General features: G+C 35.9%; 1 protein-coding gene across 1 annotated transcript in view; it reads right to left on the bottom strand.

Moving 5' to 3' along the window:
- The window catches only part of LOC149799887 (cullin-3-like), a 93,306-nt gene that overhangs the window by 46,430 nt on the left and 21,834 nt on the right, over positions 1-25,042 (bottom strand). Inside the window, exons 5-12 of the mRNA XM_089959330.1 lie at positions 24,473-24,587; positions 17,147-17,278; positions 15,532-15,579; positions 12,909-12,957; positions 9,770-9,918; positions 8,176-8,352; positions 6,789-6,959; positions 5,134-5,241 (exon numbers count right to left, since the gene is read on the bottom strand). Of these exons, the coding sequence (XP_089815456.1) occupies positions 5,134-5,241; positions 6,789-6,959; positions 8,176-8,352; positions 9,770-9,918; positions 12,909-12,957; positions 15,532-15,579; positions 17,147-17,278; positions 24,473-24,587 (949 nt within the window). The remainder of the gene's footprint in view (positions 1-5,133; positions 5,242-6,788; positions 6,960-8,175; positions 8,353-9,769; positions 9,919-12,908; positions 12,958-15,531; positions 15,580-17,146; positions 17,279-24,472; positions 24,588-25,042) is intronic.

Below are 25,042 nucleotides of genomic sequence, written 5' to 3'. Positions count from 1 at the left end.
CCCATAACCAGGTCATCCAGATTAGCTTGATGTACTGGTTTGCAGTCATGATGTTAGAAGACTGTTGGTACGAGTTTAGCAAATGGTAATTAACTCAGATGTACTAAGGACATGCTTGGGCATGTGGTAAGTTGGCTGACAAAAGGAGGAGGTGTGTGTGGATATTTGCCTCTATTCTCCAACTTGCCAGTAAATTTCCCATATAGCTTCCTGGATAAGATGACGCAAATGAATTCTACCACTGCATTGCTGGCTTCTATTGTAACAGTGTCTGTGACAATGAATGTGTTAGTAGCCATTGGCACTATACAAATAATCTTCACAGGGACTGTGGGAGCCATCATGGTGTCCTTAATGATGCTTTCCCCTGATTCCAACCAAGGATGAAGTCTAAATATGTTCTAAGATCTGAACCACAACCTCTTCTCTTCTCTTTGCTTATGTGTTTATGCAAAATGTTGGAGTATACTCCCTTGTAACAAGTATTGCATACACTATATGGATTGGAGGATGAATATTTTACACAGGTCAATCACATCTCACAAGTTTCTTCAGTGACTCAGAAATACTTACACTTCTTGCATTTATAGTAATTCATCCTTCATAAGTTTATCTCCGATATGATATCTGTGACAACTGCCCTAACTACTTAAGCAGAGATGTGAAGCAAATTAATTTCGTCTGGGGTTGTTTTCCAATGTATGGAGTGAAAACCCCACTTTAACCAGGACAAAACTGTATGTGATATGTCATCCTTTGCCTCTTTGAGGATGAGTCACGATATGCCAGGATGCAATGATTCAGTCCTTCTTAAACACCACATCACCATGTGAGGAAATGTCCAGAGTAGGCAGGAATTTCATTACAAAAGGGTGATTCTCCATGAATGGGAACATGTTCTTGGTAATAAAAATGGGCCATTATGAGTGATAATGACTCACTGGAACTGCATGTAGTTCAGGTCCACTAACACAGCATGTTTTTCACCGATTCTACCTGCCATTCACTAATGCAGTGAGAAAACAGGTCAAATATGAGAGAAGAAATAATGAGGCTGATGAGAGAGGATCAAATGGTATCTTGTTCAGCCAGGTTAGTATCCATGAAGATTCCACTTTGTGCAAAGAGTTGACATGTGTAATGAAAAATAGGACTGAAGATCAGATAAGTCTTTGTTTCATCAAATATCTTCTCTTCGATGATGGTGCAGTGTGTCAATGATTGAGGAAAGTAATCTTTGATTGATCAATAAGCCATAGTAGGATGTTAGCTACTGATGCTTGCAGGGGCATGCCATGTTCTTGGGCACACAACTGTGTAAAGAATTTCCATTTGAATTTGTATCCTTGTAATGTTTAGGGCCCCACCACTGGTTGTGAGAAAATGTTTGTTCCTGAGGGTTTGTTTAATAAGATCCAAACGTGCAGGTTTCAGCTAAATCTGGGTTGCAATGAAACATCTGTACCTCAGGCTTCTTGATTCATGGAGAATCCTCTGTGTGCATGTGATTTTGATTTTTAATGTACCTTTAAAAAAAAATCAGTCATATCGCAACAATGTCTGCAGTGTGGCAATTTATGTCTAGCACTGTGGCCTCATTGCCACCCAGTCATATTATCCTGACACCAGGCTGCCCAGACCTATGCTGAGCGCCTAGTGAGGCAGCTGTTAATAAGTCTTCGACATGACTCAGCTGGAGTCTGAACCTGCGACGTCCTGCATCTGAGGCAGATGCTCTAACCACTAGGCCACCAGAGTGGTCAGGACATTTCTGTTGCAAGACTGATAAGGTCACTGATCCATGATTTTTCCCTTTGGAGTGGAGCAATCCAGGATTAGGCAACACCCCAATTCTCTTGCTTTCTTTACCACCTCAGACTCAGAGGTGATGGAGGGTAAGTGCATGTGTAAATGTCCAGGCCATTCACATATATTGAAAGAGCACTGACTGCCCAGACCTTCGGATCTGGGACAGGTGAGACAAAGGTTGGGAGTTTGGCATTCCACTTTGTCACAAAGGCTTCACCATTGGTCGATTCCTTTGGGCACATATCTGAGCAAAAACTAGAGATGAAGAGATGATTCCAGTTGTATTAGTTCATTCTCTGGGATGAGTCCAATAATATGTTTAGATGGCCTTAAATATGACAAACTTGTATATGGATTTGTTGTTGAAGATGCCACTTCAGAAAATCCCAAACAAGAAGGCAAATGTCTGGGACTTGGTTTCACCTTGCCACTTGAGATAAGTCACCAGAGTTGACTGGACAGAATGAAAATTCCCAGCTTACATAATTCTCCTGCCAACAATGAAAAGCTTTTGAATTGGCTTTCATATTGAGAATGTTATGTAAATGATGATCATGAGTAGCCAAGCTCCAATTGCTTCTTGGAATGATGGAAGAAGGTGTGCCCCAAGCCATCTGTGCTTTAAATTCGTACAGATTGTGATTTTTGGAGGTTGTACTGCATAGGTATACATAACGTGAGCCAAGTGAGGTTGTTCCATCTTCTGAGACAGAACCTCATATCTGTGCAGGCTGAGAAGTCAGTCCAATGGTAAAGTCCCAGACTACATTTGAACAACAGAATCATTTGTAATGGGTGCATAAATAGGTGACCAAGGATTAAGAGGAACAAAATGAGCAAACACAGCAGGTGAAGAAATTCTCAGGTGGGTAGATCATCCTGTATAAGCAAGAAAGCCACCACTGTACTGATTTTCAAAGATTGTTCCTGAGTCATACTCTGTTTAATTAGTGTTGAATGTTGAACTGCATACATAGAAGGAAAAAAGGTGGAAATATTATAAGGTGAGATTTGTCCTTGTTGACAATGAAACCAAGGCTGAGAAGAGTAACAAGGGATACCATGTCTTGCTCCAAGATATAACTCACCTGATGTTTTGAAGAATGTAGTCCAGGTAGTTTTATGTTGCCACCTTGGATTGGCCAAAGGAACCCTGAACCAATTGGTGGGTCCACAGGTCATCATGGCAGCAAAACAGTGGACCCTTTCCCCCTAATGGGATCTGTGATATGAGTGTATTAACGATGAATGCATTTTTTTTAGATAGGGAAGCCCTCGTGGAGAGAAACACCAGCAAAAATGATTGCCCTCTCTTTGTGGAAGAACTGTGGTTTTTGACTATTGTAGAGTAGGTCGGACTGCTTCCAGTGAATTTTGAGTCCTAAGGGTGTCCCTGCAATCATTTTATTGATTGCCTTGATGATCCTTCTGCTATAACTGAGACTGTGAGAAAGGGAAATTGGTCTCCTCTGTGGCTTGCTTGCAGATTTTGTCAATTAGATGATAAAAAATGAGAGCATAGCTTGGCCTTAGTATGGTCTATTTTAAGTTCATAGCTACTGTTAGGGCATTAGCTGAAGTATGTTGGGTAGCTCTGTTAAGATATGAGACATTCTGGAAATAGACTCCTATGCATGTTCTGTGGGATTTGGGGTGGAAGAAGATACACCATTTATTGCCTATCAAAAGATCACCATAGACACTAGATTCAAAATAGAGTCCATGGCCATGGCATTGAACACCAACTGCTGTTTCTCATTAAAATACTTCCAATCCATGTGTACAGAGGATTGCTTTGTCATCCCCAAAGCTGTGAAATCTTGTTCAGCTGTGTATATATACAATGGAAAACTGCTGTGTGGGACTTACAAAAAAGGTTGACTAAGTTTGATGGATGGCAGCTTCATGAGAAAAGTGTTGGCTGATCGGTTTTTGTAATTGACTACATAAAGAGCCAACGTAAATAATTCTGCTAGACCGTAGAAGTAATCTGAAAGTAGATTCTTCCTTTTTATCAATAATCAACTGATGCCAGAACTTAGACCAAGCAGTTGTTATAGAGGTTGGAGGAAGACAGAACACTGATGGCAGTAGGTGGAAAACTTCTTCAGTCAAAGCCCATAAGGCTGAGTCTTTGTGCATCAGGAAATTTATAATAATGAAGTGGGAACATGGGAGCAAGTTTCATCATTTTGGATAAAGGTGCTGAAGCTTATGTCTCTGGTGCTAACTGCTGCATAGCTTACTAACTTAAAAAACATCCAAAGTTTGATACAGTGACTTCAAAGCTGTCAGTCAGTACAGGCTTGAGAACAAACTGAAGTGACATCTCTTGGATACTGAGGCACTTAACTGGGCATGATGCTGAATAACCTGGGTTTGTGAAATAGGACAAAGCTCATTCTTCTGGTGGCTGATACTGTATCATCAATTGTGGTTCTGACCCATTATGATCAGAGATATATGGTGGAGTTCAGTCATGACAGAACAAAGCCATCTTGGCTGGCATGATGTTGTCTAGTTCTTGAGGTTGGGATGTTTCATATAGTACTTATCATAAGCTACTTCCATTGCTTTCTAATATTAACTGGCATGTGGCTGTATGCACTGCACTACTGTACATGTATACATTATATCAACATAGTACAAATGAACCTCTTGACATCCCAAAAGTGCTATCAATAATAATCTATAAAATCTGAAAAAATCATAGTGCTACCATGCTCAGCCAATTAATCATTAATAAGTGCAGATGTTACACACAATCACACTCATCGGACATCTTTACTGGTACAAGTTTACATATGAGATGTGGTCAAAAGTTGTTCAGAAATATGGCCTCCAGTGTTCCCAAGCTCAACCAATCAGATACATGACTACCTTATTATTATGCATGGTTGTCATGGGAGCCATGTGGTCTAAGGTGCTTGCCTTTACAGATCACCAACATCTCACCTCTGTCCACATGGCTCCTAGATTCTTGACATGTTTAACCACTCAGATGCAAGGTAACCTTGACTGATGTTGCTCATGATCAAACTCATCCAAGAACTTAGTGATATAAACCTGCATACCAAGTCTACTCTAGGTCTGTTCAAAAATGAAGCCTCTAGTCTGCTCACAAGCAAGATCTGACAGAATGACAACAGACATTGTATGCAGGGTCATGCCATATGCTCAATTAGCCTTGGACCAGGTGAGCACAAAATTATTCAGCCTAAAAAAAACAAGCCATTAATGACCACTTTTAACAAACTAAAGTTCAATTTTTTTTTTTGCGAATTAACATATGCAGAAATACTGCTTGATTACAGGAAAACTTACAGTTGCCTGGTTAACAAAAGTCTTGAATTCATCCATACATGTATTGGATACTGTCATATCTTTAAACATTCCCTCTAACTTGGTGGTGAACTGACAGCCACATTCAGTCTGAAATGATACAGCATCATACATAATGATGGGTCATACTATTTTCCAAAGTATGGCATAAAATGAAAAAGACATAGCTCTTTACTTGTTTTAAGCAATGTTATTTCCACATCTTAAATGATTTATCAAAAACACAAAAATACATCCTCTGACAGTCAAGGACAAATGAAGTCAAAATACTGCCTAGCTATTTAATCAAAGAAGGACAATTAGACATAAACGTTTATTGCTATACCCATAAATCCAATAACAGCAATAATAATAATAATAATAATAATAATAATAATAATAATAATAATAATGTGGACTTAGTTCAGTGCCTAATCTGTAGAAGCTCTAGGCACTTTACAATAATAGATAATGTATAAAAATATATACAACAGCAAGATTACAAAAAACAAACACTATGAAATTATAAAACAAAAACTTGCTGACAATATTTAAGGAAACAATATTGCGTCTTTGAGTCTGTTCCTGTAGTCCTAAAGGACAATATATTTCATGTAACTGGGTCCTGGTACACAAAAAAAAGATGTTATATGACAGTGGGAACAATTAGAATACAAGTGTTGGAAGATGATTGTAAAGATAACTCTCATCCACCCAACAAATATGTTCTTGCACAACTAGTACAGAGATGCCAACACATACACATGCTTACAAAAAATTCTAGCATCAATTTAACAAAACCTTGACAACCATGCAAAAATATACAAGATATTTGCTGAAAGTAGCAAACTTTCAAAATAGCATACTGCATCTTCCTGTGAGCAAATATGTACCTGTACAAAGTAAAAATCATGGTCCAATGAGAATAAATGTATCCATTCCTCCCATGCCTGGAACTTGAATTCCTTCCTTTTTTCCAAAACCAATAACTAAAATCTTTGTTTTCCTCACAAATATCTGTATCTTTTTTTCTTCACTTTTGCCACAATTTTTAACCTATTTACAGTCGGGCTGACTTGTTCCTTTTTATCTACATACTGTTTTTCACAGAGAGAAACTCTGTTCTATTTACTATACCATTAGAAGTGACTGAATACTGTACTTGTGTCCATCTTACATTCCAAACTTTGGATTTTCCAGAATTTCATCAATTCAGAATATGGAATTTTCACTGAATATTTTAAACTCTCTCTGCTAAACACTGCACATGAACAGAAAGTTCACACGCACACAACTTCAAGTTTCAATGCAACTGATATCACTTAATTTGTGACCAGACAGCAAGTGTGATATGGCATTACACAACCAAAATCAAAATATACCATTTAACAAGTCTAATTACAACATCAATCCACAATTCAATCACTACATCCTTTGATCAGTCAATAGATATGAACACAGTCATGATGATAGATTTGTAGCTTTCTAATGATTTCATCTTTATTATGATGTGTCTAAGTCCTCACCACCCTATTGGCATCAATATCTGACATCTTAAAGTTTAAAAATGATTGGTTTGTATATTACGAAAAGAATAATTAAGACTTTTGCAACCTGAACACAATTATGATATGTTTACAATGTAAATGTATATAGACCTTCAACTTTGAGATCATATTTTTCTCGGAGTCATCAGACACACTTTTGTTCAGCAGCAGCCGCCTAGCAAGGTGTTGTTTATAGTAACGTTCAAAGACATCCTTCTCCTGAAGGAATCTGAATAAGACCATGCTCTTATCCAGCACTCCTTCAATTTCCTGTTCTGTCATCTGAAATAATAATAATAATAATAACAACAGCAACAACAAGAAAAAAATAATAACAATAATAATTATAAAATAATAATAATAACAATCAAAGCATTGACAATACAGTCTTGTGGGTTCATCTGCATAAAATCAGATGGGAAAACACAACAGTACTACAGGAGCTAAGAACATTCCTAAATCCAAGTTACCTCCCTTGAGATATAAACTGGACCCGACATACCAGTCGCTCTATACTTGGTTACTACTTTTGCAAACTGCAGTTTGTTGATGCTATCAGTAACTCAAACTATATATTTGGTAAAAGAGAATGGATACATGCTGAAGGCTGGATGAGACCATTTTTGACAAGAGTAGCATAAATGACACAATTTGCTAAATGGTTGCCGGAGGCAAAATGATGAAGCAGCTCTCTCCTTCAAAGGCAATGATGATGCAGCTCTCTCCTTCAAAGGCAATGATGATGCAGCTCTCTTCTTCAAAGGCAATCTGATGTATTTGTCCAAAAAATGAAGTGATTGAGGGATCAGTGAAATTATTATATGTCTTAGTCACCTAAAGTAAGATGTCAAGAGATTAATATTAACAACACCAATCACTTCAAGTGGAAATGGTTACAAAAGTGTTTGTGAATACGAAAGTGTTTGCATGGAGATATTGAAGGTTTACTTAAAAATTCCAAAGATTTTAAATAATCTAAACATTTTTCATGTAATTATTAGAAATATTATGTATTTCTTTAGTCAGATTTATATACTGGAACAAGCTATTGAGAGTCCGATAAATAAATAAATAAGTTTCTTGCATTAAGCATGGATTTGTATTCTCAGCTTTCCTATTGTAATGTTCTAATAGGCAAAAGTGAAAAGAAAAAAAACAATGCACAAGAAGATAGGTTACAATCAATCCTTGGTGAGTTAATAATTTAGAGATAATTAATCCAAGATAGTAATTCAATGCTTGTACTAGCAGCATTTATTCCTTTGTAGCTATATACTACCTGAAAACAATCAAACAAATCTAAGCACATCTTGTGAAATACACATTTAAATATTGTTTTCTATCAATCAGAATAAACGAAGAAAAAAATCTGCATTTTAGGATTTTGTCTTAGTTCAGCATACATTTTTATACTGATAATCAAATATTTATAGTAGCAACAAACATTCCTCTATTTAGAATACTATGACAATTTTATACAAAAGCTTTAAAGACTTACTCCTTTCACTCCTTTCTTGAGCTTGTCGTCAATAAAAAGGGACAAATATTCTGGTGACTTAGGGTTCAAGTTGATGAAAAACTCGAAATCACTGGATATCATCTTCTTGAATTCCTTATCACCATTGAAAGACTCGTGTAGAAAGTGGTCAAATCTGTCTTTTAGGTCTAACAAACTCTGAAATTGTCAACAGTTAAACCATGTGTGAATATGTAAATGCAATCATAATGCAAAACTAAGCAAATTAAATCTGAGCAACAAACATGTCTTTCTGTGCTCATCTCAATTATATCCACACATACCCACCCACCCCATTCAAAAAACTACAACCAGTTGAGGATCCCAATATTCAGACAATTGTTCATATTTTGCCACAAACCCCAAATAATATCATAAACTTTTACATTTCTGCCTTTAGTTATAAAGAGTCAGAGCATAAAATGAAGCATGTGCCCATGCTCTGACAAACAAGATCTCCAATTACAATTCTTTTCAACTCAAGCCCATGAGTAAAATTCAGATAAAAAATACCCATGTAAACTTAAAGGAACACTGGCAAAACAAGAGAAGGTAAAAAAAAAAGATAATATTCAGTGAATGTAAGAATAGCTATCAAAAGAATGGCTGATTACCTACCACACCAACCTCCCAACCCCACCTGAACTGGTGCCTTAGTCATTACAGTTGTCAAATTAACATATATGTGCAATTTCAAGAAGAGTAACCAGTGATCTATTATATATTACTTGCCAACTCAAAAAGGAGCTGCCATTGTCAAAAGTGATGCAACTATTAATAAACTGGGTGCAGTAAACTTGAAGTAGGCTAATCATGTATAACCAAGACTTACACTTGTAACTGCCATGACACTTGCCACTGACCAATGAATCTGAGAACCTCTGCCCAAGTGTAAACTACCTGTGAAGTTTCAAACTGAACTTGTTCAGAAGCTCCCACCCCCTCCAATACAATGTGAGCTTGAGTTACTTTTACCTTTCTTTCTGACTTGGAACCAATCAGGAGCTGCTGTGCCAAGTCTAGCCTATGAAGTTTGATGAAAATTAGACTAAGGAAATTGGCCTTCCTTCAGAAAGGTAAACTAACCATCTCAGCAGTGACATTAGGCTTGGACCTAACAGTTCCAAAATCAAGACTTCTGCCTCTACCCTTGGGTATGGCAAAAATAATGATTTAGATACAAAATACTATAAGAAACTAAAGTTGCATTACAGAAACCACCATGTATGTGGATGAACAGATGGACAGTACTATCACTATATCCATCTGCATCTTTGGTCGATGAAGTAATAAAAACTGATGATAAAGGTCAGTTCATGCTTATTCCTCCGCAATTCAAAACTCTTTCATAGGGGAGAAGCATGAACATAAAAAAATAAACATGTATCCCCAATACTCCTACTATGGCATGAACTGGTATTAAAACAATAATGACATAATTGTAAATATCACAGTTTAGAGATTCAGCAAATAATGCTGTGGAAAATGCTCTCCAGAAAAGTTAGTCTATTCATGTGAAATCACCTTGAAATTGTTGTGATGAAAAAGAGTTAAATCAAAATTGACTAGTTTTTACCTGTATGTAGGTGATAGCATTTTTTCCTTCCTCTCCTTCCTCTGTTACAAGGGCTTTGCCCTGCTCCCTCAAGTAACCACTTATACAATCACACATCGTCTTTAGACCCTTTGGTACTCGGACTAGTAACTTGTACATGCATGCTAAATCTGCAAAGAATAATTAAAATAAGAAACATGAATTCAAATGCAATAAGGGTTCTACAAAAATACAATTTCTTACCTGCAAATGGTGTGGATGTTTAGTATATAGTAATACAAAGGAACAGAATTACCACAAAATCGTAATGCAGATCTGTTTTCATGACATGTTTCTATCAGTAGTTTCCCCATGTCAAATCTGCAATTTAGCCCCCCAGTCCATAGTTTGCCTTACCAACAGTGACAGTTGGTCTTACACAAACAGTTTTGAATAAGCTCACACAGGATGCAGATTGATTTTTCTAGCATCAATGATGATCTAATTATCTGCCCCCCACCCATCAACCTCCACACACCAACAGTAGTCTGCATGAATTTAGATACTACAAGATCAAAATTCATCATGCATACATCCGTCTCTATTCAGAGTAGTGATACATCTCATACAGCATATGAAATTAACAATGACCTACAGTACAATGTCAGCCAATTTCACGGTGGATTGGGGCAAAAAAATGAGTAGCTGGTCCATCTGGACTTTTAGGCATATCAAGTAAATTTAATCTAGAAATTTTATATTTGTTATGCTACTAACAGAAATAATAAAATCCAAATGAAAAATGAATAACTGTAAATTGTTTCTTATGACCGCTCATGAATCTGAGCAATGAGAAGATGAATAACTGTAATCTGTGTATACTAAATGCTTGTAACTCAAAACAAAGACTCTTCTGCATCTATGTGATATCTGAAGCCGCACATGCTAATTCTAATTTCCAATGTCAACATGTGGAGTTTTTTGATCCCTGGAAGCTATAAGAGGCAAAAAAGTAAACAGTCAGGAAAAAAAAGAACTATTCAAATGGATTACATTACTATCAAACAAAAGCGATAGTTGGGTTACAGAACTCACTTGGAATATAGAAACAGGATGCTTGCATAGACCAAGACAATACTGTTATACTTTGTTCAATTCAATATTGAGAATAATATCTGAGACTGTAGCTCAATGAATTTCAGCGCAAGCCTCTCATAATGTAGCTAAAGGTACTTAATTCATTTTGTGCACGAATGCTTTGAACACTATTTGTATCAACATACAGAGCAACACTATTCATTCAATACATCATGAAAAAGAGTGGTCTGTGTACATGCACTTAATCATGTTGCCCCAAGTTTTGGAAAGTTTACTTGTGAAACATGACAATGCATGTGTGGGAGCCATTGCATGCTATAGGTAAACAAACAGGATCTACTCATTAGATAAATTATATCACAAACACACAATAAGGAAAAATGTAAATAAGTTTTTAAAAAATAAGTTGATGCAGATGTTTTAATTAGGCAAGTTTATTTACACTTCAAAACGCTTAGGTGAAAATTCACTGAGCTACAGATGTGTACGTCATTCATGATGCTGATCTCAACAAACTGTAAGTATTCAGCTGCATTCTGCTGATGTGGATGCTTTTGATCAATTCCAGTTCCTGCAATGCAATGCCAAACTCCTTTCTGCAGTACAGCTGCAAGTTGGATACCACAAGCACGTCTTTAGAGGCTGGGTCTAGTTCTGATACAGTGATTGATGAAAAGTCAATAGATAAGGTTTGTGATTCTTATTTAGATTTTAATTCCGATACCAGTCTCTAGATGAGTTGCATATAAATCTAGATCGGCTAGGCTGTGGGCATCATTAATCAAATAGTGGCCATGTTATGCTTTAATTATGTAGAATTTTAATAAAGCTAACATGATATAAATATCTTATTCTGTGTTTGACTTTATGTTCCGTATTTCATTACATAAATAAACTTACTAAGGGCTGATATTCATGTCTACCTGAATTCACCATTAAGTCATTTACTACATTTTGTCTTCTTGTATGATGAAATGCAGGACCAGTTGGTTATGGGTAGAACCCATAGTATTTTCAGGTTACTGGTACTGTGGGCTTGTGGGATTTTATGGCAAGTTTCACACACTGATCTCATTACTTAACTTTATTTGTCAGCAGTTAATTAAAAGCAAACTCACAGCATGCAATAGACACAGTTCACACAGTCCTGGAGATTTCATTTTTCCATGGAGTTTTTCATACTTCCATTCATTTTCAAGGAACATTTTTATGTATGGAAAGTGGGACATGCTCCCAATCTGAATTACCAACACATCTCATTCCTTACTAAATCTGTCATCCACTTAAGCTGCAAATGTGATTAGCTATGTGCTACTTGAGACAGATACTACTCCATCTGGCAACTGCCAGTGTTGTGCCATTTGATCAACCTCATCTAATCCCGTTTTATTTATTATTCATTTTTTGGGGGAAAATGAGTGTTAAAAATTTTTTAATTAAAAAGTGATATATTTGTTATGTTTTGTATTACTTTAGACTTCTTATTCAAAGAGTTCTGGCAAAATTACTGTTGTTTTACAATATATTCATGGACATTTCAAGGATAAAAGGAACTTCTTAAATTTCAAGGAGTTTCCAAGGATACCCCTCAAATTCAAGGATTTTTCAATGTGGTAAAAAAAATGGACAGGGATTAAAAGCTTCATAAATCAACTGACTCTTGCATCTTTTAGAAAAGACTACCATACAATTAACACCTTGAGCACAAGCCAACAGTTTTATAAATATGTAGAGACTAAAGTGAAATTGTAGCAGCAGCTGTGTTAATGTTGAGACATTTGTTGCTGACACTTTTAAGCCATGTTAATGTTAATATAGTTGCTAATTACACTTTTAGGTGAGATCTGCACAAGAATTTCATGGACTTATCTGGACCAATCAGAATCATAAAGTTGTTTGTTAACATGCTGTAATATCAAAAATATTAAACTGCACTAACTACATGATAATCAAGTTTATGATTTACATTAGAATATTGCTAGTTAACGTAAATCAACAGTTTCTCAATCTTAAGAATTTTACTTCAGCATTAAACCAGAGACTAGTTTGTTTCATGCAAATCATACCCTGAAAATGAACTTACCATCTGTTTTGTTGTTCTTTAGCATATGCACAACACCGGAATTTTCCATCTGTAATGACAGTAAAGTTGAAATTACATTACTTAAAAATGTAAAACTTATCAAACTTATTCCATTCAGTTTTAGGTGCAGGAGGAAAAACAAGGTTTTTTTTCTGTAGAGGTGCAGGTCAGCACTTGTTTTCCAATAATGTTATTTTTCTCATCCAATGGTACCCCTGCAACAAATTTAAAAACTGAGACATGCTCGCACCAATTTGCCTTCCCCACATGAATCCCATATTTAAATCCAAAAGCCCTCAGCAGATCCAATTAAAATCTTAATTAATTAAACGTGATAACTGGAACAAGTTTTGATACAAACAAGTTGCAACATTATTCAAAATCTCTATGTAATTCTTGCATAAATAAGATTCCAAACTGAATGGAAAGAGTAAGACAGAAAATATTCTTTTGCAGTTTTTTTCACCCATATTTCGTGTTTACTGAAATCATTAAATACATAAGAAGACAGACTAGAAAGAGTTCAAAATTATGTATGCTACTAGAAATGTGTCCATATACTGCCACCAAGAGTGCCATGGTAGAAAATGTAGCTACAATGGTTGGGGGTGGGTAAAATAATTTTTATTATATAATACTTACTCACTACTATTGCACTGCTTTCATATTTTGTGGAACACTTAGTGCCCCATTCCAAGCTACTTATTTCCTTCTTTAAATAGTATTGGAGGGCCAGAACACAATCTCAGTCTGAATCCTAAATCAGAGCCAACATACAAAACACCGTTCTCCTTCAATGTGTACCTAGCATGCAGGACACCAGAGCATGATGGCAGAAGGGAATCTTCATAACAGTTACAGGCAAGCATGTCAATAAATATTAGGGGTTTTGGGGGGATTGGGGGTTGGGTAAAAAACTTGTTTTAATCATATTTACCTAACACTAGTACATTGCTAACCTTTTCCAAGACAAAAGTCCCCACATCCAAGCTAAAAAACATTCCCTCCTCCAATTAGTATAGAATATTTTAGAACACTAGAACAGAAGGAACACAGTCCCAGTTGCACTGATGTCATAGGCCCATACAGAATAGTCCTCTTTTACTTGGTCTAGAGTACTCTTATGACATCAGAGCAGTGAGGTTAGATAGAATCTTTGCAATAGTGGCAGGTAAGTGTAACATAATTCAAATTAGTTTTACCTCCCTAACATTTACAATAACAGTAATACATTACCTGCCACTACCACATAATGAATTTACCATTCTGAAAGGATGATGACCTCAGAAAACTGATATAAAGATGCTATACTTACCTTTATGGTTGTATATACTGGTAGCAGGTTGGGCCACTTTTTGTACCATTACTAATGGGCCCAATGAAAATGTGCCCTTGCTCTGATATGCCAATCATCAATATAAAAGGGGCAGTGGTAGTGTGATACACCAGAACGTGATTCTCATAATGTCCTCAAATGAAAAGTGATTTAGGTAGGCCGTAGAAGAAGCAATAGCCCTCATTACATGGGCTTCAATCTCATGAAGGAACAATCTCTTTCAGTGAGGGACATCCATGCCATGGTACCAAAAAAGGAATAAAAGACACATTCTGGAAAGGAGGGTCAACACATTCTGTAGAACTAGAACAAAAAAAGGGGGGAGAAGGGAGATGCTAATCCAATCCCTATCCATAGCTGGATGAATACAACTAGGCTTCCTATCCCTATTGGGATTAAACAGTAACACTGAAGAGATATTGACCTGATCCCTGCCAAGTGACCAGTCTAATGACAAATATCCTATGGATATGCCCACATCAGATTTATCCAATCAAGATCTGACCAAAGACAATAAATTGGACAGATGTCTGTGTTTGCACACCCAGTGCATGCTAAGCAGGTGGGGTGCATGTTGCTGTGCCCACATGAGAAGCTATCAAAGATAAAAAAATAAACATAAAAGAAAAAGAAAAAAGGCAGAGAACATTTATCCTTGCACCAGAACTAGGAAAAGTTTTTTTTTATAAAGAATTTAGTGAAGCACCACTTGCTAAGCAAGGCACAAAAAACTAATGTGTAGAAAAAGAATGCAGACAGCACTCAAATAACACAAGGATTCAGGAGATAAACATTCAGTCTGTACAAATAATTAGGAACATGTAATGCATACACCATCAATAAATAAAAGGATGGTATTCAATATATTGGCTGTGACTCAAGGAGTCAGACTGGGGTAATGTTCTTTCAATAATAGCTTGAACTGGGCAAAAAAAGTATGGAAAAGGAAAGCAATATAATGGTAGCAGGTGTTATATTACTACCACTAAATCTTGATTTGATATAAATTTCTCAGTCAGGCAATGACCACAACTCAAATTTTGTAGGAGAAATGGTAAAGTCAAACTGAAGTGGGTCTTCTTAATATAAAACCTTACACCATATTTGTTGGAATCTAGCTTGTTCTTCAGAAGTTTTTAGGTAGAATGCAATAATGACAGACAAGCAGGACATGACTTGATGGCTGGACATGGGTAACAATATGGCTGTGGAATAAAAAGTGATATACATCACAGCAAATAAAAAACATTTATAATATTCCCTATACAGGCATATAGGTCTACATACCTCTACGACTGTCTTCATATGCTTGCTTATCAATTCTTCTTCTAGAACCTGCAATAAAGTAAAACATGATGAACTATAATTTCTTTAACATCTTCTTAACTATTGTTTCCTTAATAGTCTTTATAACCCGACCTTTACCCCCCCTAAGAAAACTAAACCTTGATAAGAGCAGAACACTGTGTACAACTACTTGTTGAGATGCTTCCACATACCAATTTTGATAAGAGTATTTGGGTCCAAGATACTGAGGTTGTAATCAACAAATGGCCTGAAAAAGAAAAGTAACTCAAGCCTAAAACTATGGTACAATGACCTACTTTTGATATGATTGAAAAAAATTGAGTTTTTCTTCCTAAAATATATCCACATAACAATTTTCCTGAGTGAAGGTCAAAGAGGGTCCAAGATATTGTGTATGTCATAACAAACAGCTGAAAAGACATAAATAACTAGAGTGGAAATTAGGTCACAGAGACTTAGCTTTGATGTGGCTAAGTTACTCTTGCTGAGATGCATTTAAATACCAATATTTTAATGATGTAGGTAAAACAGGGTTCAAGATACTATGAGAGTAAGAAATAAAAAATGGCTGAAAAAAGTCAACATCTGTCTGTATGTATCAAGTTTAATGGTAGAGCAGCACATTCCTGGCTACACAGTGCTGAGAACATTTAGGTATCCACAAAACCTAAAGATAATGCCAACTGAAGGAGGTCAAGTCCTTCAAGTAAAAATTCAAGACCTTCTCAGCTAGAACATCATATGACGCATCCCATTGCTAAAAGGTTACCCTGAATACAAGTCACTCAAGGATAACAATTATAGGTATGTTTTATTCAGTTTGATGACTTATCTGCAAAATCCTGGGTATTAGTGCTGAGTAAGCTGAGGCACTCCCAAGTCAAATTAGGTATAAACCTATATTAAAACATCCAAGACCTATTCACTGTCAACGTAATCATAGAAAAAGAGCAAAATGATCACCTATATTAGTCGTCTCTAATGAAAAGAAGTGCACATCTGGCCTATTCTAGATCCCCGAGATCACAGTGATGGAGGTTTTATATGGACAAATTACTCTTAATGATATGCATCCACATAACATTTTCTAATGTAGGTGAAACAGTATCCAAGATCTTGATGCACTATGGAACAAAACACAAAGAAACATAAACAAAGAAAATAAAGGCAAAATGCTATATCCCCATTATATCTTGATGGTGAGATAATACTTAACTTCATGAAGAAAAAGGGTTCCGAGAAATACTATATTTTTCTTCAAAACCATCCTATAATATCTGCTGCAAATAATTTTTTTAGCAAGTACAGAAGTTCTGAAGCTTTTGCAAGCAAACTAAATTTTACAGAAAAAAACTGACTTGAAAATGGAGTGTGGATGGTGGACAGATGAATGAACATGAATATGAATGCCAAAGTGATAGCAATGTCAAGCTTCCACCAGGGTTGATTCAGAATCAAAGATTTGATAAAATTTAATGTAAAAAAGAAATAGTGATTTACAGAATAATTGCTTAAAATGTTAATTAAAAAACTGCCAAATGCTGTCACACCAAGATGCAATAAAAGAAAGATGAAAATCTATTCTTATATATACTTTAACAATCGGCTCCTCTGTAGTTTTGTCCAAATAGTGCGTTGCCCTTTCAGCCTCCTCATTTATCCGAGCTTCCACTTTCTTTATGTACATTGAGGCACTGTTCTCTGCTAAAAACTTCTGACTCTCTTTCTGCAAAAATAAGTACCAAGGGTTAGTAAGAAGGCAACGTTTGCTTGGATTTTAATTCAAATCACAAATTAGAAAAATATTTAGAACAATTTCATATGTCAAGGACAATTTAGTCACTGTCAGTTTGTAATGTAATTATTATTATTAAACCATCAATAATAAAGCCATCAAGTTTCATTTGTGTTTATCTTTATTGTAGTGTGTTACAGCCAGGTTGAGTCAAATAGAGCCAACTGACACCCTTTATTTAAAACAGTGGGTGGTCATAACAGACCAACATCATAATAACGTAGTCCATTTTACAGTATGACTCAACTGCCCTCAACCTTTACTAATTGAAGATTCTCCCATTTGATGCAGCCAAACATACTCTAACAGTCTTGGAGATGTCAAAGTCTACAACTGTATGCCCATCCAACATTATATAGTCCTCGTTTTTTTAAATGTTTAGGCAATCAAAAGATTTCTCGCATGTGTGTTTGTGCCCATTTTTATTCTTTGGTTCCACCATTCTGGAATCCAATTCTCAAACAAAGTTTCACTTCCTTTTCTACTTGTGTCTAGGCATTTGTAGGATTTACCAGTTAGCTCACTAGACTCATCATATCTACAGTCATTTTTATCACTGACCATTATTCCCAAATCGACTACCTCTTTACTAAATTTATCCGCCTTTACAAATAAAACTTAATGCTGACTCACTCTAACTTAACTGGAAGAATGTGCTTTAAAAAATCAAGAAGACTACACTATTTTTCTTTCAGTGAATAATGTTAAACAGTCCCTCAAAGAAACTGACGCTCTACTGGCTGAAAAAAATTCCTGAAATTCAGCATAAGACCATTTCTTCTTTTTAACCATTGAGTACTGAAACCATCTCTGATATTCTTCAGAAAAAGCCGGATTTTCAAATTAGCTGCTGATGTGGGCATACTGGATGTCAGATTGGTACCATTATTGTTTAGGCTCAACAAGACATTATAAGAAGTCTTCTGGTGGAAACATGTTGATATGACTTTCTGCTTTGAAGGAGTAACAATAACAAGATTTTCAAGATGGTTACCATGGTGGCAATATTTGATATCAGAGTTGGCACCATTTCAATTCAGTACCAACCAAACATCATAAGAAGTCTTTTGGTGAAAGCACAAGGTCAATTTGAAGAGTCATCTAGAAGTAGTGATACTAAGATTATTAGTCAAATCAGCACCAATTTCATTACAACCAACTAGTTATCATAAGAATTCTTTTAGTGAAAAACCCATAATGATAAGACTATTCATCAAGAAATAGTAATAACAATATGTCAAAATGAAGGTTGTAGCAGGCATACTGGTGTCATTTTCATTTAAGACTAACTCTACATTGTAAGAAGTGATTTAATAAAAAAAAAAAAAAAAACATGCTGATATGACAATCCATGCAGGAGTAGCAATAATATTTCAAAATGGCTACTGGGTGGCCATCTTGGATGTGCAAGCGGCAACATTTCCATTCTAGAATAACTAAACATCATAATTAGTATTAAGAAAAGAAAAAAACCATACTGAAATTGCCTTTCAATCTGAAATATAAATAAAAAAGATTTTCAAGCTGGCTGCTGTGGTGGCCATGCTGGACATCAGATTGATACCATTTTTAATTAGGACCAATCAGACATTAAAAAAAGTCTTTCAGGTTAAACTTCATTCAGATATGACCATTCATTCAGAATCAGTAACAATAAAAACATTTTCAAGATGGCAACCATAATGTGTATCAGATAAGCACCATTTCTTCTAGATCATTGACTGTATGCTCAGAAAGAGTTGCAACAAGCTTTTCAACATGGCTGCTGTAGTGACCATATTTGACATCAGACTGATATCATTATTTTGCAGGGCTAACTAGATATCATAAGAAGTCTTTCAGTGAAAACCCCATATTGATATGAACATTATTCTGGAGAAGTAGCGATAAGATTTTCAAGTATGGTGGCCACATCGTAAATCCATACTGAACCATTTTCATTTAAGTCCAAATAGACAGTGGGATGTATGTTTGCGTCAAGTTTCATGGTAATCATCTAGTAGTTTAGTCTTGACATGATGTAGCCAGAGCTAATAATATCCCATTGTTTTGTGGTCTTGTGGCTGATGGCAAATGTCATATACTATGATTCATTCAAAGGGGGCCACGAGTAACCAAGTGGTCTAAAGCGCTCTCCACAAGGGATCACTGCCTTCTCACCTCTGTCTGCGCCAGTTCGAGTCTCGGATTCAGCCAATGTGGGTATGTGAGAAAGCTTGCCAGTAGCTTCTCGTGGGTCGGTGGTTCTTTCCGGGGTTTTCCCCGGATTCTTCCTTCACCATTCATAATGGCTGCCATGTATAGCATTTCGTGTATTGAAAAATGGCGTTAAACCCCACAACAACAACAATTCATTCAAAGAATCTCTCAGTCTCTTAGGTATTCCATTTTCTTATCATGACCCGATACATTACCTACTTTCTGTCAAAGGCCCCAAGTGACTGAGTCGTTTAAGGTGCCAGCCTTTACCAATCATGCATTCTCAACCCTGATGGCATGGATTCGAGTCATGGGATTGGACAATGTGGGTCTAAGTGAGAAAGCTGCCAGTAACTTCCCATGGATCAGTGTTTCTTACTGAGGTTTTCCTGGGTTATACCTCCAACTCTTCCCCTACTAGCTGCCATGCATAAGCCTATCTTGGCCTGAGAAATGTCAGCATGTCTCACAATTATAATTACTCAAAAACAAAAGTATAAATGCATGATGCCAGAAAAGCTTGTTTTAAGACATTTTATGACTATTAGCTTGGAAGTAGTTATTTCTCCAACAATATATGGATATATGTAGTAATGCTTAACAGTACCACTACATGTACACTCATTGTCTGAAAAAAAAGTACTCCCATGCTATTGACATAAATCATCATAAAACATGCAGCTTTTTGGTGTTATGTGCACATTTCTCCAAAAGACAAAATAAGTCTCAAAATCTCAGCACTAAGTTTCTAAATATGGCATATGATAAAATGCAAGCATTCCTAACATCACAGAAGGATTTACAGTATCATCACTTCAAGTGTCTTGGGTGATGCTTATCAAATGAGGTGTCAAACACATAATTGTGATTTGTCTTGTGACTGACAAAACAATTAACAGGTGTCTTAATATTTTTACGTACTAAGTTCTTGCCTATGCAATGTCACCTAATCCCTTTACAAGCACCTGGCATCTGCTTTATAACCCACACACTAGACAACTGAAACTTGATTTCTTCAAACTGATCAAATAAGAGGCATTCGCCAAAAGAACAAGCATACCGAGGACTTGACTGCTGGAATGTTCATGCATGCAAAATTAAAAGTTTGCATAATTTTTTTTTAAATTACAGATTTCGGTAGCCCAGAGAACCCTGTGGAAAATTTCTTCAAGTTTCCTCATTATATATATATTTTTTAATGCAATGAACTCAGATACATCGTTATCTATGCTGAAATGACTAAAACATATACTTCTTTGAGCATATTTCTGATAGGATGGGATTACTATGTATTCATTCTTATATATGCAATGAAATCAGTGAGTAGGTGTATCAACACTTTAGGTATTCATGCTACACGTGTGCACTAACACATAGTTCTCTGCTAAAAATCAAAATTTAGATATGCAATTAATGTTTTCACTATTTATAATTTAATATGCAATGATTTTTGATAACTGTGCCACTGAAGAATGTAGCTTTGTGCCAATTCATATATCTACGTCCGCACACAACCCCCAATTTATAAAGTTTAGTGGACAAGCATGCATAATTTTCATTCCGTTAAATTACTTATTGCAGTATTGCACAATACATAACATAACACAAGGGTACTCTGTGCACCCTGACCATGATGTTATAGTGGGGCTTTCACTGTACTTCAATTCTCAAAACATGCAGAATATCCAAATCTGTACACAATTATAAGGAAGAAAGTGCATAATTAATTTAATGACTTTATGCCTTATCAGAATAAATCAAGAGATGTTAATTTTGCAACTTCATTACTGCCCATGTGTGATATGCCATGTGTAAGCATAGGCCCTGTTGCATAAATTACTACTGCTGGAGAATCACTGCTAGAAATTTGGACATAATATGTAAAATATACAATAATGCTGAGGGTGTGATGCAACTTAATGAATTTAATTTTAGGAATGCTGGACAACTTTGTTTGGTAGATGTGATATACCCCCACCTCTCTGACCTTCCACTCACACCTGATAATGGAGCTGAGTCTAAAATGGGCCCATCTCTTGAAAATAGTGCAAGTGCAATAACTGGTCAACAGGAATATCTTCTTCTGATGAACATAATATAGACTTTCGCTGGCCATATCAGATTGACACCAGTTTCAAGATGGCCATAATGGATGTCACCATTTTCATTTAGGACCAAAGTGATTTCATAATAAGTCTTTCAATGAAAACCCCATGCTGATATGACCATCCATCCAGAAAGAGTAGCCATAATAAAATTTTCAAGATGATCGCTGTAGCAGTCATAGTGGATGTCCAAGCAGCACCATTTTCATTTAGGACCAGCTAGACCATGGGATGAAATGTGTGTACAGTTTCATGACAATCTTCTCTAAGTAGTCTTTGCATAGCAGTGATAACAAGCCTGCACTAAGAGACAGATGGATGGACAGACAGAATGACACTGGAATAAAAAACATCCCATATGCTAACACTTCCAGGACAAGACAACGTGTTGTAATACTAAGCATTAAGCTACAGGACAAAAAAGGCAATAACTTTAACAAAACTTAAGGAACAAACATTTGTCCACAACACATTTTAGCTTAATGACGTCATGTTTACGAAATTTAGTGTCACTCCATTGATAACTGAAATCAGATTCATTCACAAGATATTTTATATACTACATGCAGCTGCAATTCAAAAAGGGCATTAACTCGTATAAATGAAATTGCAAGAGAAAAGTGATTTATTAACATATGCATTATCAGGTGATGACCATATGTTTACCAAGTTTTAAGGCAATCTATCAAAACTGCAGGTCTAGTTACATGAACAAGATTGTGTGCTGGTCAAAATGATGGACAGACACAAGGATTCTTACACTTCTTCATCCTCTGAAGTGTACAAAAAGAATTTCACGGAATTCAAGACAAAATTATTTCTTCCCTTCAACTGCCAAGTGCTGAAACCATCTCTGATATTCGTAATAAGATTTTCAAACTGGATGCTGTGGTGACGATACTAGAAGTAAGATCAGCACCATTTTCCTTCAGGATATACCAAACACCATTGAAAGACATTTGGTGAAAATCCCATGCTAATATGACCATCCAATTAAAATAATTAGTTTAAAGATTTTCAGCATGTTCACCATGGCAACAATAATGGATGTCTGCAAAGCACCATGTTCATTTAGATAATAAAAATCTTTTGGAGAAAATCTTATATCAATATGACCACCAATTCCAGTGAAGGAGCAACATGATTTTCAAGACAGTCACCATATCAGATGCCTACTCAACATCACTTTCATTCTGGACCAACTAGACTCCTTTTGCAGCCTTAGTAAAAACCCTATGTCAATATGACTTTCCATTTGGAAGGAATAATGACAAGATGATTTTCAATATGGTAGCCATTTTTGAGGTGAGATCAACTTAATTTTACTTTAGGACTAACTAGACCATGAGAAGTGTGTGTAACGTTTCATGGTAATCTTCCCCAGTGTTTAGGTGTAGTGATAATAAACTTGTCTTAACTAATACACAGAATGTGGATAACAAAAAGCCATTCCATTAGCTCTTCTGGACAATTGTCAGTAGAGCTAAAAATCATGCAAGTTGTTGACCTTAACACACAGATAGCAAGACACGTTACAATACACATTAACTTCTCCAAGGTCAACCAATGAGATCATAATTACAATTCTTGCTTGTATTATATTGCAAATACATGATACCTTTTGCATTTTATGAAAGGTATATGAATTAATGTCATATATTCCATGGTGACGCTATGTGAAAAGTCATCACAGTATTAAAAGTGATTTTTCAAACTTTAAAAAAGACAGCCTCTGATAACCATGGAGAACAGTACAACTACTATGTCTAGCCTTTCTAAGCACAAATTCCTAGAAAATTTTAGTTAAACCATCTTCCTTCAAGTTTTTTTCATGGTATAAATGTCACCCCAAATGTTGCAAGCCCCAATTCAAAGCATACTGGGAGTCTTTTCAAGATGCTCCAACTATCGGTCATTTTAGTCTTTAACTACAAATATCTTCATAAAACATTCTTCTGTAAAACTTTGCCTGTCACTAATGTGAAATCACAAGGTTTTAAATCCCAAAACAAAATTCTGTGTCTTTAAATTAATTTGGAAACAAATAACTATGAAGAGATTAATAAATATATCTAACACTTCACATGAAAACAATGTGAAATGAACCATCAACAAGTAGTTACCTTTTTTTCAAGGAACAGTTGCCTAATTTTGAGTTGACCATCTATGTTGCTAACAAAGTTATGCATCAGGTGTTCTGATTCATGCCATTTTTTTGTGCTATTTTCTTAAAGTATTTGAGTATTTTCTGTTTTATACTATTTCCCTTGCTGAACTGACATAAACATTCACTGCTGACAAACTCTTATTTCCATTATAAGTAACCTCATCTCACTTCTCCCACTTTACCCTGTCACTTCTACCTATTTCTACAGAATGGAGAAGCAACTTTGCTCTACATCAAGTGAAACACCTAGATAAATGTTGAGAGTTCACATAAATCCTTCACTTTTTCTGAACCAATCTGAGAGCAGTGTATAATATGGAAGAGAAAACTTAACTTGCTGCCAGGCACTTCTATGTGTAAGGAACAGAAACATGTGGCTTTTAACTCTGTAAGTCAGCTGATGTCAATGACACTGCTGACAAAAAACAGTAAGGAGCAGGATCAGCCATCCACCCAAAGATTGGAGAAAACCAACACATTTCCCAATACACAGAGGCAATTCTCAGGACAGTAATTTGGCTCCAAAATGTGGCATCATAAAAAAATTAATTGGCAATACCTTTATAGGATTGGCAATAAGATTTTAGAGACAAGTGTGAAACATGTATGCCCCTTCCACATGAGCACTGGGCATAAAAAGAACGGTTAAATCACCCTGTAAAAGTCTCTGGATTCCTCAAGGAAAGGTCTTTCAAAATCTTCATAATAAACATTTCTGGAATCTATGCCTAGGGTCATCAGCATCTGACATGCATTCTTAACAGCTCCTCTGCAAAATACAACAGAAACATTTTCAGAAAACAAAAGCAGGGTTTTGTATCATTAAAATCAATCATAAGAAATTTGCTTTCTTTCAAGACTGCAATCATATGCAAACATACATGTTAAACAAATCCTGTCCATCATCTATTTATCTTTAAGTGATATACATGTATGCAGAGAATAAAGGGTATCAACATTAGTAACAATAGCAGAAACAAATACTTTTGTGTTTCTAGAAGATAAAATGCAAATTTTTTAATGGGGTGGGTGGGGGGTTGGTAAATAAAGTCATCAAAGTAGAACTAAAACATACTATGCCAAATTTTAGTGCATTCAGATTAATTTTTGGCATGATTTGTTTCGTTAATTAGCTACCATCCTAGAATAGTCCCCAGTAAAGCCCCAACAAAGCTTGTTAAAATGCTGCCCCCTCCCAATTAAAACATTCAGAATGGAGAAAGG

Source organism: Sinohyriopsis cumingii, chromosome 5, assembly GCF_028554795.1.
Source record: "Sinohyriopsis cumingii isolate HCF-2022 chromosome 5, ASM2855479v2, whole genome shotgun sequence".
Lineage (NCBI taxonomy): Eukaryota > Metazoa > Mollusca > Bivalvia > Unionida > Unionidae > Sinohyriopsis > Sinohyriopsis cumingii.
This window is presented reverse-complemented; position numbering and strand designations above follow the sequence as displayed.